Genomic DNA, 21877 nt, shown 5'->3' on the forward strand with positions numbered 1-21877 from the left:
CCAAGTCAAGTCTCTGGGCGTAGGGGGCATAGTCAGGACCATTACACTGTTGACGGACCTTATGTATCCTTAAATTATCTCTGCCGAGCAGAAGTAGGATTTCCGCATCTGTGTCCAAAGGTGGGATAATGCTGGCTAGGTGCCTTAAGTGTGGTTGGTGGAAAGCAGCTTCCTGGGCCCTACATCTCATCGCTTTGGTCTGGTATTTAGCGTAGGTAGGGGTATTTCTACATCTCCATTGATAGGAAAAGCAATGAAACCTTGTGCTCTTCTGCCACTAGTCTCTATGCGCCCCGAGCAAGTATTCAGAGTGTAGGGTGTTGCTGGTCCCTTGATTCTAAAGACTTCAAAGAACTTAGGTCCAGCTAGGGATTGATTGCTCTGATCATCAATGATGGCATACATTTTTACTGCCTTCTCTGGTTGCCCTTCTAGATAAACTCTGATTAGGCATATCCTGGCACAGCATTTAGCACTTTGATTCTCCCCACATACCTCTGAGCATGAGCAGGAAACAGCTGTGGTGGACTTGGCGTGATTCTGTGGCTCCCCGCCATGGTTTGTAGCGGGACCAGAGGTAACTGCAACTGCTGGATCGCCGGTGGCTGAGGCTGGGTGCAAGGCTGATGGGTGTCTATCGCTGTGACACTCTTCACACTTAAAGGGACACTGTCACCTGAATTTGGAGGGAACAATCTTCAGCCATGAAGGCGAGGTTTTTGATTCACCCTTTCCTTACCCGCTGGCTGCATGCTGGCTGCAATATTGGATTGAAGTTCATTCTCTGTCCTCCGTAGTACATGCCTGCATAAGGCAATCTTGCCTTGCGCAGGAGTGTACTATGGAGGACAGAGAATTAACTTCAATCCAATATTGCAGCCAGCATGCAGTCAGCGGGTAAGGAAAGGGTGAATCAAACACCCGAAAACCCCGCCTCCATGGCTGAAGATTGTTCCCTCCAAATTCAGGTGACAGTGTCCCTTTAAGGTTGATCCTTGGAACATTCTGCAGTCTCTTGAATAGGGACTTTTCTATGGCTTTAGCGCTGCCGTAGGTTCTTTCAAGTCTCTGCAAGGCCGCAGCGAGACCTGCTTCAGCTTGCCCCACATAGACAGTCCTAAGACTCTGGATACACTTTGTAGATTCAGGACCCAACCATTTTACCATGATGTCGAGCTCCTGCTCCGCGAATAGGTTGAGATCAGCAATGGCGGCCTTGAAGGTTGCTTTCCAGGCTCTGTAGTTCTCTGCACGGTTCTTCGAATTTTGAGAGGCTAGTGCTGATTAGCTCCCTGCTCACCATGAACCTGGCAAACTCGGACGTGTCTGATCCTTCACTCCTTGTTACCGTAGTAGCTTGTGGTGCCCCTCGGGTGTATAAGCTGTGTGGCGTGGAAGGGTGAATTGTTCCCGGGTAGAATGATGTCGCTGCAGGGTTGAGCTGTGGTTTAACCTCTGGAGATTCTGATGACTGCTGCTTGAACTGTGGAGGCAGGCTGGAGTGTGCCTTGCGGTCATGTTGCGGTGATGACTGCTCCTGAGGGGGTGCATCACGGCGTTGGTCTTGGGTCTCTGTAGGGGTTGTGGGCGATACTGGCACCATAGGTTGGGCTGACTTGGACGCTTCTGCAATGTTGGGTTGAACGTTGCTGGGGAATGTGTGCGCTGCAGGTATCTGTTTCTGCACGTAGTCGCTGGTATGAACAACTAGGTCGTCTTCTTCCTGTGGTGGCTGGCAAATCGGGTCGAGGTTTTGCTTCAATGCTTGCTCGAGTATTTTTACTTCGGCTAATGCGATTTCTTCCTCCATTTCTGTTTGAAGAATCTTTGATCGAGCCTCTGCTTCTGCTTTCTTTGCTTCTGCCTTCCTGGCTTCTGCTTCTGCCTCTACTTTCTTGACTTCTGCCTCTGCTTCTGCTTTCTTTTCTGTGTATGAATGTCTTAGTTTGGACCGCTCTGTGTTTAAACGGGCCTCTAGAATTCTGTCGCTGAGGGCTGAAGTTCTTGAGCAGGATAATTTGTATTACCGAACAGAGTGTCTAGGCGAGGCTGACCTGTGCGATCTAGTTTCTTGCAGATGGGCAATACGAAGCTCCGCTTTATCTTTGGTGTCTTGCACGGCGGCGGCCCTTTCTCTGTCTGTGGAATCTGCCTTGCTTAACTCTGATAGGGCTTCGTCTATTTTAGAGTCTTTTAGGAAGGCAGCATACTTTGCGGACAGTCTCTTGTATCTGCCGTGGGCCATGTCTGTCCTATAGTGTCCTGTAAACTCGCTGCATCAACTGTGTGGCGTTGGACGCTTGACATGAGGGAGGCAACTCGTTCCCATAGGTCATCCAGGTTGTCATTGAACTCATCCCTTGTGGAACAGTAATTCTCAAGGACCTTTAGTGTTGGCTTGAGGGAGTGTACTGGTCGTGCATCTGGGTCTGCTGCGGAAGCGGGCTCTGCTTCCTGGTCTTCATAATGGACCGTATCAGGTTGTATTTGCTCTGTTTCAGCATTAGGGAACTGCGTAAGGTCCTTTTCGGCCATTTTGATTTAAGGTGCGCTGTCTCTTTAAGAAACTGAACTTTTGAATTGGGAGCTGGAAATTGTGGTGCAGCTTTGTTGCGACCCCCTGATAAGATTCCCAAGGTGTTTTTGGAGAATTGTGGGGTTCTGCAGTTTGACAATCTACAGCAATGTGGTATAATATACAGAGAGTCTTTATGCACGATGCGGTAAGAGGTGACGCTGCAGGAGATTTCTTAGCAGAGCAGGGCTGCAGTATGTGAGCAGGCAGAGCGTGGGCACATGGATAGGGATATAAGGATGATTCTGGTCAGTCTTCAAGGCAGTCTTTCAACTGCTCTGTCCCCACATGAGGTGAGTGGAGGTGTGGTTGACTATTAAGGGTTGTGAGAGAGAACCGTACCTTCAGTATTTCCTCGACGTGAGGCAGACAGGACCAATGCTGTTCAGTGTCCGGAGAGATGATGCACATCAGGAATTGTGCAATCCAGACTTGTTTATTTGGAAATCTGGACATACAGCGTATAACTGGTAATACAGTACTTTCTCCAAAAATGCAGGTGTAGACAAGGTACAGTAAGATGTAGCACCAAGTATGACTGCAAGTGTCAGCAGCAATAGGTCGAAAGAATGATGCCTTCCTAAGCCCGGTTCAAGCATGTCCTCTCACAACAGCAAGAAAAACTGAAAATGAAATGGCTGCCAGAGGAAGAGAAGACTTGACCCCTGAACCGGAAGTGAAAGACATTCCCACAAGAATTAATAACAAACTGCCATACGGAAAAAGGCCATTGGGTGGCAGCAGAGTAAAATATAACAACATACATGGAACAGCACATCAGGTTGGCGCTGTAAGGGTATGTGTCCACGTTCAGGCTTGCTTCAAGCTTTGGTCAGGATTTTATGCAGGTAAAATCCTGACCAAAACTGCACGTGAGGTCACTGGCAGGTCACCTGCGGTGTTCTGGCGTTTTTTGCTCATTGTAGCAACATGCTGCGTTCTGAAAAAACGCGACGCATGTGCGTTTTCGCGGCAAAAACGCATGCGTTTTTTCCTGCATAGTGGAGACGGGATTTCATTAAATCCCCTCCACTATGCTGTAACATCTGGACGCTGCGTTTTTGAAAACAGGAAAACAGTTGCTCATAGCAACCAATCACAGCTCAGATTTCATCTTTTAAACAGCTCTGGTGAAATGAAAGATGCCTAGTGATTGGTTGGGGCTATGTGGAGTGGGTGTGGCTGATACATACATACACACACACACACACACACACACACACACTCAGCTTTATATATAGATATACAGTTAGGGCCAGAAATATTTGGACAGTGACACAAGTTTTGTTATTTTAGCTGTTTACAAAAACATGTTCAGAAATACAATTATATATATAATATGAGCTGAAAGTGCACACTCCCAGCTGCAATATGATAGTTTCCACATCCAAATCGGAGAAAGGGTTTAGGAATCATAGCTCTGTAATTCATAGCGTCCTCTTTTTCAAGGGACCAAAAGTAATTGGACAATGGACTCTAAGGGCTGCAATTAACTCTGAAGGCGTCTCCCTCGTTAACCTGTAATCAATGAAGTAGTTAAAAGGTCAGGGGTGGATTCCAGGTGTGTGGTTTTGCATTTGGAAGCTGTTGCTGTGAGCAGACAACATGCGGTCAAAGGAACTCTCAATTGAGGTGAAGCAGAACATCCTGAGGCTGAAAAAAAAAGAAAAAATCCATCAGAGAGATAGCAGACATGCTTGGAGTAGCAAAATCAACAGTTGGGTACATTCTGAGAAAAAAGGAATTGACTGGTGAGCTTGGGAACTCAAAAAGGCCTGGGCGTCCACGGATGACAACAGTGGTGGATGATCGCCGCATACTTAATTTGGTGAAGAAGAACCCGTTCACAACATCAACTGAAGTCCAGAACACTCTCAGTGAAGTAGGTGTATCTGTCTCTAAGTCAACAGTAAAGAGAAGACTCCATGACAGTAAATACAAAGGGTTCACATCTAGATGCAAACCATTCATCAATACCAAAATAGACAGAAAAACACCTCAAGAAGCCAGCTCAGTTCTGGAAAAGTATTCTATGGACAGATGAGACAAAGATCAACCTGTACCAGAATGATGGGAAGAAAAAAGTTTGGAGAAGAAAGGGAACGGCACATGATCCAAGGCACACCACATCCTCTGTAAAACATGGTGGAGGCAACGTGATGGCATGGGCATGCATGGCTTTCAATGGCACTGGGTCACTTGTGTTTATTGATGACATAAGAGCAGACAAGAGTAGCCGGATGAATTCTGAAGTGTACCGGGATATACTTTCAGCCCAGATTCAGCCAAATGCTGCAAAGTTGATTGGACGGCGCTTCATAGTACAGATGGACAATGACCCCAAGCATACATCCAAAGCTACCCAGGAGTTCATGAGTGCCAAAAAGTGGAACATTCTGCAATGGCCAAGTCAATCTCCAGATCTAAACCCAATTGAGCATGCATTTCACTTGCTCAAATCCAGACTTAAGACGGAAAGACCCACAAACAAGCAAGACCTGAAGGCTGCGGCTGTAAATGCCTGGCAAAGCATTAAGAAGGAGGAAACCCAGCGTTTGGTGATGTCCATGGGTTCCAGACTTAAGGCAGTGATTGCCTCCAAAGGATTTGCAACAAAATATTGAAAATAAAAATATTTTGTTTGGGTTATGTTTATTTGTCCAATTACTTTTGACCTCCTAAAATGTGGAGTGTTTGTAAAGAAATGTGTACAATTCCTACATTTTCTATCAGATATTTTTGTTCAACCCTTCAAATTAAACGTTACAATCTGCACTTGAATTCTGTTGTAGAGGTTTCATTTCAAATCCAATGTGGTGGCATGCAGAGCCCAACTCGCGAAAATTGTGTCACTGTCCAAATATTTCTGGCCCTAACTGTATAATACTGAGTAGATATTGCTCTATGGCGTCCTGTCCTCCTCAGATCCTTAGCTTGTTGAGAAACTGGGAAATTGTCCAATTTTCCACCCCCTAAAGCTATGGCACTGTGGTGGGCTCTGCTATATTGTGGCACTAAGGTGACAGCGGTTATTGAGGAAGAGTGATGGCCATTGTTACGGGGGCAGCGTTGGTCCTGTTACTGGAGGGCTTGTTGAGGCTGTGACTGACTCTGCTATAAGGCGCCTTGTCTGGCTCTGCTACAACGACAGTGTGTATGGTTCTGTTGTGCACCCACCGTAGCTGCCACTGTCCAGGAGGGCATTATTATGGCGGCACTGTGAATGGTTCTGCTATGGCGGCACTACACCCATCCTAGGAGGGCACTGCTATAGAGTGAATGTATCCAATGTTGTATCCCGGGACACGTTTGACACTTGTGAGATCAGCACCAAGATCCATAAAGCCGGAGTCCGTACAATTTGCCTGAAATCCCACATCTCTTTATATACAGACCAAAATTAGCCGCCCCCCCAGCCCCCCGGCCAGCAGGGACGAGCCGCACACTTAATTATAGCAGGAATTCTGTGTATTTTGATGGAATTTTCTGTATAAATAGAGTTTCCTGTGTGCGGGGGACATATTCCTGTTATGGTTTCTGCAGTCCCAGCTCCGCTCATGTTGATGGATGTTGGAGGGTTTTATATTGGGGCAAATTCTTCTCCTTCCAGGATGGATATTTCTGTGTCAACCTGCGGACATTTATAGAGTCGTTTATTTTCTTTGGACAGAAAACTTTTCAAGGCTTCTGGAAATCAGAACTAAGATAATCTGTATTGTATCCGAAGGTCTGTACATACGGTGGTGCTTCCTGGACCCCCGCCCTGACAATGCACATGCAACCCAGTGACTCCAGATCCAGGGGGTCTGTCCAGCCCTATGGACCGCACCAATATATGTAATCCAGATTCAGGGGGTCTGTCCAGCTCTATAGACCCCTCCAATAAATGTAATCCAGATTCAGGGGGTCTGTCCAGCTCTATAGACCCCTCCAATAAATGTAATCCAGATTCAGGGGGTCTGTCCGGCCCTATAGATCCCACCAATATATGTAATCCAGATCCAGGGGGTCTGTCCGGCCCTATAGACCCCACCAGTATATGTAATCCAGATCCAGGGGTCTATCCTTCCCTATAGACACCACCAATATATCTAATCCAGATCCAGGGGGTCTATCCGGCCCTATAGACCCCACCAATATATGTAATCCAGATCCAGGGGGTCTATCCTGCCCTATAGACCCCACCAATATATGTAATCCAGATCCAGGGGGTCTATCCTGCCCTATAGACCCCACCAATATATGTAATCCAGATCCAGGGGGTCTATCCGGCCCTATAGACCCCACCAATATATGTAATCCAGATCCAGGGGTCTATCCTTCCCTATAGACACCACCAATATATCTAATCCAGATCCAGGGGGTCTATCCTGCCCTATAGACCCCACCAATATATGTAATCCAGATCCAGGGGGTCTATCCGGCCCTATAGACCCCACCAATATATGTAATCCAGATCGAGGGGGTCTATCCTGCCCTATAGACCCCACCAATATATGTAATCCAGATCCAGGGGGTCTATCCTGCCCTATAGACCCCACCAATATATGTAATCCAGATCCAGGGGGTCTATCCGGCCCTATAGACCCCACCAATATATGTAATCCAGATCCAGGGGTCTATCCGGCCCTATAGGCCACTCCAATAAATGTAATCCAGATCGAGGGGGTCTGTCCGGCCCTATAGACCCCACCAATACATATAATCCAGATCCAGGGGTCTATCTGGCCATATAGACCGCACCAATATATGTAATCCCATACTCTAATATCCCTAGATTACAGACTATCTATGTATCTATCTAAACAGAAGAATACAGTCGTCTTTATAAGCGCTACTTCATAAGCGCCACCGAACTACTACCCCTAATATCCCATATCATCCCGTCAGCCAAAGCCACTGGACTACTACCACTAATATCCCACATCATCCCATCAGCCAGAGCCACTGGACTACTACCACTAATATCCCACATCATCCCATCAGCCAGAGCCACCAGACTACTACCCCTAATATCCCACATCATCCCATCAGCCAGAGCCACCAGACTACTACCCCTAATATCGCACATCGTCCCATCAACCAGAGCCACCGGACTACTACCCCAAATATCCGAAACATCCCATATCAACCAGAGCCACCGGACTACTACCCCTAATATCCCATATCATCCCGTCAACCAGAGCCACCGGACTACTACCCCTAATATACCATATCATCCCGTCAACCAGAGCCACCGGACTACTACCCCTAATATCCCACATCATCCCGTCAGAGCCACTGGACTACTACCCCTAATATCCCACATCATCCCATCAGCCAGAGCCACCGGACTACTACTCCTAATATCCCAAACATCCCATATCAGCCAGAGCCACAGGTCTACTACCCCTAATATCCCACATCATCCCGTCAGAGCCACCGGGCTACTACCCCTAATATCCCATATCATCCCGTCAACCAGAGCCACCGGACTACTACCCCTAATATCCCACATCACCCGGTCAGCCAGAGCCACCGGACTACTACCCCTAATATCCCAAACATCCCATATCAGCCAGAGCCACCAGACTACTACCCCTAATATCCCACATCATCCCATCAACCAGAGCCACCGGACTACTACTCCTAATATCCCAAACATCCCATATCAGCCAGAGCCACGGGTCTACTACCCCTAATATCCCACATCATCCCGTCAGAGCCACCGGGCTACTACCCCTAATATCCCACATCATCCTGTCAGCCAGAGCCACCGGGCTACTACCCCTAATATCCCACATCATCCCATCAACCAGAGCCACCGGACTACTACCCCTAATATCCCACATCATCCCGTCAGCCAGAGCCACCGGACTACTACCCCTAATATCCCACATCATCCCGTCAGCCAGAGCCACCGGGCTACTACCCCTAATATCCCACATCATCCCATCAACCAGAGCCACCGGACTACGACCCCTAATATCCCACATCATCCCGTCAGCCAGAGCCACCGGACTACTACCCCTAATATCCCACATCATCCCATCAACCAGAGCCACCCGACTACTACCCCTAATATCCCACATCATCCCGTCAGAGCTACTGTGAGCTCCCCCTAGTGGTGACTACAGACAGCATTTAATTTTATTCTGTGACTGCGCAGAAATTGGGATTTCTGTAGGAAATCAATGTATCGCCCGGAGATAAGGCACAGACCCTCTGCTCGGGGAATGAGATGAGGAACAAGACGGATCCTGCGTTCTGAGTGTGAATGTGGAAGTGATCCGATTTTGGGGTCAGTCGTCCAGAATTAGCCGAACACATGGTCATTGACTAAAGAGTCTTAAAATAAGAAATAAAATAGGAGCGTGAGGAAATTTTTGGCAGCGGGATGTCATCTTGGACTTGGCCTGGATTCTTTGTGTATGAAGCTGCACATCCTGATGCCCCCGTAAAGCGTAATATTATTTTCCTGCCGGGATGAGAAATTTAATAATAAAAGACTTAATCATGAGAAAACAGGATAAAGGGGGTCTCAGGAGTCCGTGGGGGGCTCATCAGAGTCAAGACTAAGAACAGATACCCCCAAAAATAAAAAAATAATTGGGTGACAACCAATATGTCCACCATTATTGTGTCCAGGGGTTGTCACCAAGCTTTTCTAAAGTCCTGAATGGCAACACGCAAGAAATGTTCCACAGCCGTAACGGGGGGGCAAACTACAAAGCAGAGTCCACAGTTTGGCATTTTATAATGATGGGGCGTAATTATTTTCGGGGGGCGCAGTGTGCAGTATACTTGTTATCAGGGGGCCTAGTTTGGGCATCTTGGCGTTTTTTTAATCAGGGGGCATATTTGTGTAAAGGGAGTCGAGTGTTGAATGGGGAATACCTTTATTCATGTCGCACAGTGGGGGCATTTTTTTTTTTTTAAATCAGGGGCTCAGGGTGCAGGAAAATGCAGCAGATTATTTTAAGGACCGTGTCACTTCTTTCTGCGGATCTGCAGCGTTTCTGCACCCATTCCATAATAGAAATCCGCAAGGATAAAAACGGATGAAATCCGCACAGAATCCGCAGAAAAAAAACGCACAAAATCCGCAAAAAAAAAAGTGCAGATTTTGACCTGCAGACTCTGCCAAGAGAGCATGTGTCATTTCTAGGTCACTGTGTCACTTGTCAGCCATAGGAAAGCCTTGCTGTGCAGCGCCATCTGCTGGTCAAACTCACTATTACACAACTAAATAAAGGGGTTCTCAACCTAGGGAGGACTGGATTGATGAAATTGGAGAAACCCTTTAAATGTGACCTTTATATAAATAAAGATTAAATCTTGTATAAAATTTTTTTAGCAACCTTCTAAGTTAATTTGAGTTTCAGTTCTTCCCCATTTTTTAGATCTTTGCTTGCTGTCAGTGAAAAGGAACATTCATGTTTACGTCTAAAGGTTAAAAAAAACATAGCGGCATCACTTTTTCTTCCTGATGAGAGGCTGTTACAATTTTATGTGATTGTGAGGAAGCTAAATCGGCAGCATAATTCTGTTTCTGATGGTTTGTTACAATGTATCAGTGCAGGTGAAATGGATCAGTCTGGAGTCCAAGCTGGTTAGGTGGCAGCAGACTGGTTGGAGTGTATATAACTGTAACAAACCCTCAGCTGTGAGAGGTGTTAGGCCAGGAATGGGTGTAAGGATGTGTCTATTCACTGGCAGCAAGCCGAGATCTTGAAAATGGGGAAAAACTAAAACAGAGATATTTTGTTCTAGAAAGTGGCAGAAAATTGTATCTGCCACTGACTAAAGGATTTGTGCACTTGCTCCAGTGCTTAGAAGAAAAACGCTCAATGGAGTCTGGATTGAAAATCCTCTGCCGTTTTGTGTACGCAGCTCCAATGCGACATTGAAATATATTTTATATTTCATTTCCTGACTGTTTCAAGATTCTTAGTTTTAGGGTGATCGTTTCCCTCTGATTTCATGTCACACACAGTCCTGACCTCGCTAATGTCCTTGTATGACAAAACAAGATCCTCTCCTGAAATACTCTGTGCTGCTGAGAACCTTGTTCCATGTGCAGAAATCCCAAAGGTCCAGGTGATCTGGTACATGGCGGACCCTGCAGACCCTCAGGGCCATGTTACAGGCTGGAAGTGTACAATTTATCTGGGCCGGATACGTGTCAGTAAACTGTACTTTACCCCCAGGTCTGACGGGCACAGGATGGGGGAGGGGAGCGAAATCTGCAACTAAAAGATTCTTCCCTTCCAGAATTGGAAAATGAAGTTTGGGATCAGATTCTTAATCTTACTGGTTGTGTTGGGAATTCTTTACTGGTGGCTGAAGATGGTGACGATGGCGCAACGTCGGCAGGGGAGGACCGAGCAGGCAGGTGAGGATGATAGGGCTCTGTACATCGCTACATATAACAGATCTGCACCGGTGACATCACTGCACTCGGTGACATCATCGGCTGGGATCAATCACAACCTGACACAGATGAGAGACATCACATGTGACCAGGGGCGTACAGAGAAATCATGGGGCCCCATAACAGAAGTTCTAATTGGGCCCTCCCGCAACAACAACAAAAAAAATCTTAATATTCGGTGGGGTCACAGAGGAGCAGATCTCCCAACTTTTCAGCCTTTACAAAGTAATTTTCCTCCTACTGAAGTCCTAGATTCCCCTTTCATTGCACCCATAAGGTATGATACCAGTGAAAGTGCCCCCCAAGCACAGTATGATACCCCCACAGTGAATTCCTCTACAAGCACTGTGTGATGATCCTACTGTACCCCTCAACTCCACCGGAAAAGTATGGTGACCCCAATATATGATGATCTCCGACACAGCCCTCCATGCAGCAATAATGGGCCTACATACAGTATAATAGCCCCCACACCTCCCCACACTGTATAATGGCTCCCACACAGTATGATGGACTCCGCACAAACCTTCACACTGTAGAAATGTTTGGCTATAGTATAATGGCCCCCACTTAGCCCTCCATTAAGTGTAAAGGCTACCACATAGCCCTCCAAATATTATAAAGGCTCCCATATAGCCCTCCAAACATAATAACCCGGATATAGTTCTACATATATTATAATAACCCCCACATAGCCCTCCATATATTATAATAGCCCCCACATAGCCTTCCATATAGTATAATAGCCCCAAATAGCCCTCCATATAGTATAATAGCCCCAAATAGCCATCCATGTAGTATAATAGCCCCCATATAGCCATCTATGTAGTATAATTGGCTGCAGAGTCCTCCATATAGTATACTGCACTCCCCATAGTCCTCCATACAGTATACTGCACTCCCCGTAGTCCTCCATACAGTATACTGCACTCCCCGTAGTCCTCCATACAGTATACTGCACTCCCCATAGTTCTAGTCCTCCATACAGTATAGTGCACTCTCCATAGTCCTAGTCCTCCATACAGTATACTGCACTCCCCATAGTCCTCCATACAGTATACTGCACTCCCCATAGTCCTCCATACAGTATACTGCACCACTCCCCGTAGTCCTCCATACAGTATACTGCACACCCCATAGTCCTCCATACAGTATACTGCACTCCCCATAGTCCTCCATACAGTATACTGCACTCCCCATAGTCCTCCATACAGTATACTGCACTCCCCATAGTCCTCCATACAGTATACTGCACTCCCCAGAGTCCTCCATACAGTATACTGCACTCCCCATAGTCCTCCATACAGTATACTGCACTCCCCGTAGTTTTAGTCCTCCATACAGTATAGTGCACTCTCCATAGTCCTAGTCCTCCATAGAGTATACTGCACTCCCCATAGTCCTAGTCCTCTATACAGTATACTGCACTCCCCATAGTCCTCCATACAGTATACTGCACTCCCCATAGTCCTCCATACAGTATACTGCACTCCCCGCAGTCCTCCATACAGTATACTGCACTCCCTATAGTCCTCCATACAGTATACTGCACTCCCCATAGGCCTAGTCCTCCATACAGTATACTGCACTCCCCATAGGCCTAGTCCTCCATACAGTATACTCCCTATAGTCCTCCATACAGTATACTACACTCCCCATAGTCCTCCATACAGTATACTGCACTCCCCATAGGCCTAGTCCTCCATACAGTATACTCCCTATAGTCCTCCATACAGTAAACTACACTCCCCATAGTCCTCCATACAGTATACTGCACTCCCCATAGGCCTAGTCCTCCATACAGTATACTCCATATAGTCCTCCATACAGTATACTACACTCCCCATAGTCCTCCATACAGTATACTGCACTCCCCATAGGCCTAGTCCTCCATACAGTATACTACACTCCCCATAGTCCTCCATACAGTATACTGCACTCCCCATAGGCCTAGTCTTCCATACAGTATACTGCACTTCCCATAGTCCTCCATACAGTATACTGCACTCCCCGTAGACCTTCATACAGTATACTGCACTCCCCATAGTCCTAGTCCTCCATACAGTATACTGTGCTTCCCATAGTCCTCCATACAGTATACTGCACTGCCCATAGTTCTCTATACAGTATACTGCACTCCCCATAGTCCTCCATACAGTATACTGCACTCCCCATAGTCCTCCATACAGTATACTGCACTCCCCATAGTCCTCCATATAGTATACTGCACTCCCCATAGTCCTCCATATAGTATACTGCACTCCCCATAGTCCTCCATACAGTATACTGCACTCCCCGTAGTCCTAGTCCTCCATACAGTATACTGCACTGCCCATAGTTCTCTATACAGTATACTGCACTCCCCATAGTCCTCCATACAATATACTGCACTCCCCATAGTCCTCCATACAATATACTGCACTCCCCATAGTCCTCCATACAGTATACTGCACTCCCCATAGTCCTCCATATAGTATACTGCACTCCCCATACGTAGTTCTCTATACAGTATACTGCACTCCCCATAGTCCTCCATACAGTATACTGCACTCCCCATAGTCCTCCATATAGTATACTGCACTCCCCATAGTCCTCCATACAGTATACTGCACTCCCCATAGTCCTCCATACAGTATACTGCACTCCCCATAGTCCTCCATACAGTATACTGCACTCCCCATAGTCCTCCATACAGTATACTGCACTCCCCGCAGTCCTCCATACAGTATACTGCACTCCCCATAGTCCTCCATACAGTATACTGCACTCCCCATAGGCCTAGTCCTCCATACAGTATACTGCACTCCCCATAGGCCTAGTCCTCCATACAGTATACTCCCTATAGTCCTCCATACAGTATACTACACTCCCCATAGTCCTCCATACAGTATACTGCACTCCCCATAGGCCTAGTCCTCCATACAGTATACTCCCTATAGTCCTCCATACAGTATACTACACTCCCCATAGTCCTCCATACAGTATACTGCACTCCCCATAGGCCTAGTCCTCCATACAGTATACTCCATATAGTCCTCCATACAGTATACTACACTCCCCATAGTCCTCCATACAGTATACTGCACTCCCCATAGGCCTAGTCCTCCATACAGTATACTACACTCCCCATAGTCCTCCATACAGTATACTGCAATCCCCATAGGCCTAGTCTTCCATACAGTATACTGCACTTCCCATAGTCCTCCATACAGTATACTGCACTCCCCGTAGACCTTCATACAGTATACTGCACTCCCCATAGTCCTAGTCCTCCATACAGTATACTGTGCTTCCCATAGTCCTCCATACAGTATACTGCACTGCCCATAGTTCTCTATACAGTATACTGCACTCCCCATAGTCCTCCATACAGTATACTGCACTCCCCATAGTCCTCCATACAGTATACTGCACTCCCCATAGTCCTCCATATAGTATACTGCACTCCCCATAGTCCTCCATATAGTATACTGCACTCCCCATAGTCCTCCATACAGTATACTGCACTCCCCGTAGTCCTAGTCCTCCATACAGTATACTGCACTGCCCATAGTTCTCTATACAGTATACTGCACTCCCCATAGTCCTCCATACAATATACTGCACTCCCCATAGTCCTCCATACAATATACTGCACTCCCCATAGTCCTCCATACAGTATACTGCACTCCCCATAGTCCTCCATATAGTATACTGCACTCCCCATACGTAGTTCTCTATACAGTATACTGCACTCCCCATAGTCCTCCATACAGTATACTGCACTCCCCATAGTCCTCCATATAGTATACTGCACTCCCCATAGTCCTCCATACAGTATACTGCACTCCCCATAGTCCTCCATACAGTATACTGCACTCCCCATAGTCCTCCATACAGTATACTGCACTCCCCATAGTCCTCCATACAGTATACTGCACTCCCCGTAGTCCTCCATACAGTATACTGCACTCCCCGTAGTCCTCCATACAGTATACTGCACTCCCCGTAGTCCTCTATACAGTATAGTGCACTCCCCATAGTTCTAGTCCTCCATACAGTATAGTGCACTCTCCATAGTCCTAGTGCTCCATAGAGTATACTGCACTCCCCATAGTCCTAGTCCTCTATACAGTATACTGCACTCCCCATAGTCCTCCATACAGTATACTGCACTCCCCATAGTCCTCCATACAGTATACTGCACTCCCCGCAGTCCTCCATACAGTATACTGCACTCCCCATAGTCCTCCATACAGTATACTGCACTCCCCATAGGCCTAGTCCTCCATACAGTATATTACACTCCCCATAGTCCTCCATACAGTATACTGCACTCCCCATAGGCCTAGTCCTCCATACAGTATACTCCCTATAGTCCTCCATACAGTATACCACACTCCCCATAGTCCTCCATACAGTATACTGCACTCCCCATAGGCCTAGTCCTCCATACAGTATACTCCCTATAGTCCTCCATACAGTATACTACACTCCCCATAGTCCTCCATACAGTATACTGCACTCCCCATAGGCCTAGTCCTCCATACAGTATACTCCCTATAGTCCTCCATACAGTATACTACACTCCCCATAGTCCTCCATACAGTATACTGCACTCCCCATAGGCCTAGTCCTCCATACAGTATACTCCCTATAGTCCTCCATACAGTATACTACACTCCCCATAGTCCTCCATACAGTATACTGCACTCCCCATAGGCCTAGTCCTCCATACAGTATACTGCACTCCCCATAGTCCTCCATACAGTATACTGCACTCCCCGTAGACCTTCATACAGTATACTGCACTCCCCATAGTCCTAGTCCATATACAGTATACTGTGCTTCCCATAGTCCTCCATACAGTATACTGCACTGCCCATAGTTCTCTATACAGTATACTGCACTCCCCATAGTCCTCCATACAGTATACTGCACTCCCCATAGTCCTCCATACAGTATACTGCACTCCCCATAGTCCTCCATACAGTATACTGCACTCCCCATAGTCCTCCATATAGTATACTGCACTCCCCATATGTAGTTCTCTATACAGTATACTGCACTCCCCATAGTCCTCCATACAGTATACTGCACTCCCCATAGTCCTCCATACAGTATACTGCACTCCCCATAGTCCTCCATATAGTATACTGCACTCCCCATAGTCCTATATATAGTATACTGCACTCCCCATAGTCCTCCATACAGTATACTGCACTCCCCATAGTCCTCCATATAGTATACTGCACTCCCCATACGTAGTTCTCTATACAGTATGCTGCACTCCCCATAGTCCTCCATATAGTATACTGCACTCCCCATAGTCCTCCATACAGTATACTGCACTCCCCGTAGTCCTAGTCCTCCATACAGTATACTGCACTGCCCATAGTTCTCTATACAGTATACTGCACTCCCCATAGTCCTCCATACAGTATACTGCACTGCCCATAGTTCTCTATACAGTATACTGCACTCCCCATAGTCCTCCATACAGTATACTGCACTCCCCATACGTAGTTCTCTATACATATACTGCACTCCCCATAGTCCTCCATACAGTATACTGCACTCCCCATAGTCCTCCATATAGTATTCTTGCCACCACAGTGTAGTCGCTGATTTAAAAAAAAGAAATACAGTAGTCGCCTCTCCTCCCCATTCCCGCTGTTCCAGTCTCTGCAGTGAGCATTGTGAAGTACCGCACATCTCAGCACAGCGGGCGCCATGTAGTGATGTCATCGCGCCCATTGTGCTGAGACGTTAGACACCGAGGAGGAGATGTCGTCTGACGCTCCCTCATCCATCATTGCTTTAAACTGTACCGGAATCCAGGATGCCGATACAGTTGAACTTGCAGTGAGAGGCAGGGGGTCCGATGCCAGCCGCCATTGGCGGGACGCCACTGCATGTGACATAGAGGGAGGCTGGTAGCTTGTAGGATGAGTCATAGTTTTTGTTTGTAGTATTTTGGGGCACATATGATGGTTTAACCCCTTTAAAGCTCTGCCATTGGTGGACCCCTGCACCGGACCATGATCATCAGGGGGTCTACGGTGCCTCAGGGTCCGCATGCTGCCCACCGGCCGTGTGTTTGAGACCTCTGGTCTAATGGGAGGATAGAAGGGGTCCGCACCCTGTTACTAATCACTGAGATGCCGCAGCCGTGTTTGACCCAGCACAGAATACTTTAGCTGCAGACCCCCACTGATCATGCGGTGTTTCTAATACTGGTATGTGGCAGAGGGTCTCTGATACCTCTACACCCCTATAACTGCCCCCTGGAGGGGACGATCCCTCCACCTTATATTGGGCACCATATATGATCCTGGTTCATGGTGCCCCATCCATGCCCTCATTACTAATCCCCTATGGCCTTACTCCTGAGTCTGATCCTCGATGTTCTGGGTCATGTTCTGACACCCGTGAAGGACAGATGTAATCAGACCGCTTTTTTCACAGTATGGCGGTGACAGATTTCGGCAACTTCCAGCACATGATGGCGACACATCACACACAGACACCAGTCAGAATCGGTGCATTCTGTAGATACCCGCAGACAGATCGGACGGCGCTATTTTTTTAGAGTTTTTCCTAATATCTGAACCCTGATGAGCAGTAGGTGAATAATAAATAGATTTCAGCCACCACTAGGGGGAGCACGAGGCAGCTGTACAATGTCCTATGCTTTGAGCGCCTCCTAGTGGTGGCAATACGTAGCGCTTTATTGTGTATTTCCTGTACTAGCCAACCTTATTAATCATTGCACAATCCCAAATCTCGCCAGGGTTAGCAATTGGGCATAAATTCCTAGGGGTGGTTGAAAAATATTTAGAATTGAGAGTCCTCAGTGGTTGATACCTTTTAATGGCTAACTGAAAAGATGGTAACAAATTGCAGCTTTCGAGACTACACAGGTCTCTTCATCAGGCAAAGACTAAAACAAATTCTGAAGAATCACATATTTATGCACAACATAGTATAGGAAAAAAAAAGAGGGGAAAAAAAACCATGGATAGGGGTGGTTGGACATTTCAAGAGCAAGAACCATGACGCAACTGCTACATCTGAATACCCATTGATCATTTTTTTTTTTGGAAACTGTAAATGCCTACGATTGCTTGTTACTCCTTTAGCCACGGCTTCCTACTCCGCAGAGTGAGTGGCATGTAGTGTAACACTGGAGGCTGCAGCGTCTCGGTTATACACTACCTATATAATGGATGTACAGGAGGACGCGCAGACACTGACATCATGACTCATGATGATGTCACACGTCAGGACTCGGTGCTGATTTCACTGTCGCTCTGCGGGAAGAACTGAAAGCGGGAAATACTGACATGAACACACCTAGAAAGTTACAACACTGCCGAGAAATCAGACATTTACTCATTTCTGGACAGTGACCTGGATTTTCTAGAAAGTTCGACTTCCTTAAGATCATTAGTAATAATAAGTAAATGCCCATTTATCGTTCTGATCATTTCCTTCTATTTACTGTCAGTAATTGTCGTCATAGAGAGGCCGACACTGATAAATCTGTAATTACCTGGTGTAATCGCCGCTCTTCTCCTGATTCTGATGATGTTTTTCTCTTTTTCCTGCTCCTCTCCTTCCTTGAAATACAGGTCCTTCTCAAAAAATTAGCATATAGTGTTAAATTTCATTATTTACCATAATGTAATGATTACAATTAAACTTTCATATATTATAGATTCATTATCCACCAACTGAAATTTGTCAGGTCTTTTATTGTTTTAATACTGATGATTTTGGCATACAACTCCTGATAACCCAAAAAACCTGTCTCAATAAATTAGCATATCAAGAAAAGGTTCTCTAAACGACCTATTACCCTAATCTTCTGAATCAACTAATTAACTCTAAACACATGCAAAAGATACCTGAGGCTTTTATAAACTCCCTGCCTGGTTCATTACTCAAAACCCCCATCATGGGTTAGACTAGCGACCTGACAGATGTCAAGAAGGCCATCATTGACACCCTCAAGCAAGAGGGTAAGACCCAGAAAGAAATTTCTCAACAAATAGGCTGTTCCCAGAGTGCTGTATCAAGGCACCTCAATGGTAAGTCTGTTGGAAGGAAACAATGTGGCAGAAAACGCTGTACAACGAGAAGAGGAGACCGGACCCTGAGGAAGATTGTGGAGAAGGACCGATTCCAGACCTTGGGGAACCTGAGGAAGCAGTGGACTGAGTCTGGTGTGGAAACATCCAGAGCCACCGTGCACAGGCGTGTGCAGGAAATGGGCTACAGGTGCCGCATTCCCCAGGTAAAGCCACTTTTGAGCTACAGAGAAGCAGCACTGGACTGTTGCTAAGTGGTCCCAAGTACTTTTTTCTGATGAAAGCAAATTTTGCATGTCATTCGGAAATCAAGGTGCCAGAGTCTGGAGGAAGACTGGGGAGAAGGAAATGCCAAAATGCCTGAAGTCCAGTGTCAAGTACCCACAGTCAGTGATGGTGTGGGGTGCCATGTCAGCTGCTGGTGTTGGTCCACTGTGTTTCATCAAGGGCAGGGTCAATGTAGCTAGCTATCAGGAGATTTTGGAGCACTTCATGCTTCCATCGGCTGAAATGCTTTATGGAGATGAAGATTTCATTTTTCAGCACGACCTGGCACCTGCTCACAGTGCCAAAACCACTGGTAAATGGTTTACTGACCATGGTGTTACTGTGCTCAATTGGCCTGCCAACTCTCCTGACCTGAACCCCATAGAGAATCTGTGGGATATTGTGAAGAGAAAGTTGAGAGACGCAAGACCCAACACTCTGGATGAGCTTAAGGCCGCTATTGAAGCATCCTGGGCCTCCATAACATCTCAGCAGTGTCACAGGCTGATTGCCTCCATGCCACGCCGCATTGAAGCAGTCATTTCTGCCAAAGGATTCCCGACCAAGTATTGAGTGCATAACTGAACATTATTATTTGTTGGATTTTTTGTTTGTTATTAAAAAACACTTTTATTTGATTGGATGGGTGAAATATGCTAATTTATTGAGACAGGTTTTTTGGGTTATCAGGAGTTGTATGCCAAAATCATCAGTATTAAAACAATAAAAGACCTGACAAATTTCAGTTGGTGGATAATGAATCTATAATATATGAAAGTTTAATTGTAATCATTACATTATGGTAAATAATGAAATTTAACACTATATGCTAATTTTTTGAGAAGGACCTGTATGGTCCCATCTTCCCTTTATATAAATCTAGTCTTGTTATCCAAGGTGGCGCGGACCTTAAGAAGAAACTCGCAAAGCGTTGAGGATCATGGCTACTTGGCTAATGGGACTTGATTTGCAAAAAGGGAAGGAAACCATAACTCAGGACTGGAAAGGCGAAACAACAAGAGAAACCACGCTGGATTCAGGAGAACAAAGGCATCTGAGACATTGTATCTCTAATGTTTATCTGTCTGGGTTTTATCCTCATCGCCTCCATGCTTTGCTTTCAGCAGGAACTGGAGAAGAACCGAGGAGGACATCCATCACCTTAGACTCCTTCTTTCACGTCCAACAACTTCGGAAGAAGCGACTAAGACATTTTTGTAACAGATTTCCACAATTTCGCGGTTTGAACTCATCAGGTTCTGCAGAACATCTTCTGTCCAGCATGACCATAAGCCACAAGTTCATGACGCTTTACTGCAAACCAGCAGATGTGACTATTGATGGTTGGGAAGAGCTGGTACAAGCCATGGAGAGAAGAGCTGATGTTACACTAAGGAACCCTCTTCCTGTAGATGACTCTGTTCCTGACATTTTGGCAAAGTTCAACCCAACCATGTTGGCCCAAGTGCTTCGGACTTACGCCAAGGTTCTCTTTGTTGTGGATCCATTTGAAAGGTTGGTGTCCATGTACATGCAGGGCAACGCCGGGGAGGTCTCCTTCGAAGAGTTCATTGAGGACATCCTCCTGATGGAGACCGGAGAGGGGGGCGTCTCATCCAGCTCCGTCATCAGTTTGTGCTATCCATGTTTTGTCCATTATGACTACATAGTGATGGTCGACTTCCTTCCAGCCGAACTCCCTCATCTGCTAAGAAGAATCGGTTTACCAGAGTCGGTGGTGCCACCGCCATTCATAGATCGGAAGATCAAGGTGACATCACGGTGGCTCTCCGATAACTTGTTCCGTCGGCTAGGCCACAAACTATTTCGGCAGCTTTCTAATCTCTACTCATGGGACTTTACCGCTTTCCCATTACGCAACAGTTTAATTGGAAATAGGACTATGGACGAAAATGTGTCCTGATCATAATCTGGATTATTTTCTCAAATAAATTGTTATTTTTAACAATTTTTTTTTCTTTATAGAGATTATAATAATCTGGAATTGAAAAACCCGGCTGTTTTTTTTTTTTTTCAGAAACAGCGCCATCCCTGACTATGGGTTGTGTCTGGTATTGCAACTCAGCCCCATTAGAAGTGAGCTGCAATACCAGGTTCAACACATGGTTAGGCCTGGCACTGTTTCTCAATTAAACCAGCCATGTTTTTCCAATCTTGGACAATCCCTTTAATGACCTTTAGGCCTCTTTTCCACTTGAGAGAAAAAAAACGGTCCGATTTACGGACCGAAAAAACGGATGTAACGTATGCGAGTGTCATGCGATTTTTTTTTCTTTTATCGCAACATCCGTATGTCATCCGTATTGCTGTCAGATATTTACGCACCGGTCTCCGTTGAAAAGCTGGTAATTCAGCGCAGTGTACAGTAAAATCACACTGACAGGTTAGATTAGAGTAGATATATACACATAGAATAGTTATATATACATATATATACTGTATATATGTCAGGGAGACACCTATATATATATATATATATATATATATATATATATATATATATATATATATATATTTATATTTAATACA

General features: G+C 46.0%; 1 protein-coding gene across 1 annotated transcript; it reads left to right on the forward strand.

Annotated features, from left to right (window-relative positions):
* The first annotated feature begins 10837 nt into the window (after nt 1-10837).
* Nucleotides 10838-21251, forward strand: LOC138680512 (carbohydrate sulfotransferase 8-like). The gene is made up of 2 exons (XM_069767888.1): nt 10838-10949; nt 20452-21251. The coding sequence occupies exons 1-2, from the start codon at nt 10838-10840 to the stop codon at nt 21249-21251; spliced, it is 912 nt and encodes a 303-aa protein (XP_069623989.1).
* Nucleotides 21252-21877: the final 626 nt, after the last annotated feature.

Source organism: Ranitomeya imitator, chromosome 5 (genome assembly GCF_032444005.1).
Source record: "Ranitomeya imitator isolate aRanImi1 chromosome 5, aRanImi1.pri, whole genome shotgun sequence".
NCBI classification, from domain to species: Eukaryota; Metazoa; Chordata; class Amphibia; order Anura; family Dendrobatidae; genus Ranitomeya; species Ranitomeya imitator.

What these genes read in the sequence shown, in the direction of transcription:
- LOC138680512 (XM_069767888.1), top strand. Translation starts at nt 10,838, where the DNA reads ATGAAGTTTGGGATCAGATTCTTAATCTTACTGGTTGTGTTGGGAATT. An exon ending in GGGGAGGACCGAGCAGGCAG is followed by an intron (nt 10,950 to 20,451) that starts GTGAGGATGATA and finishes CTTTGCTTTCAG; the next exon opens with CAGGAACTGGAGAAGAACCG.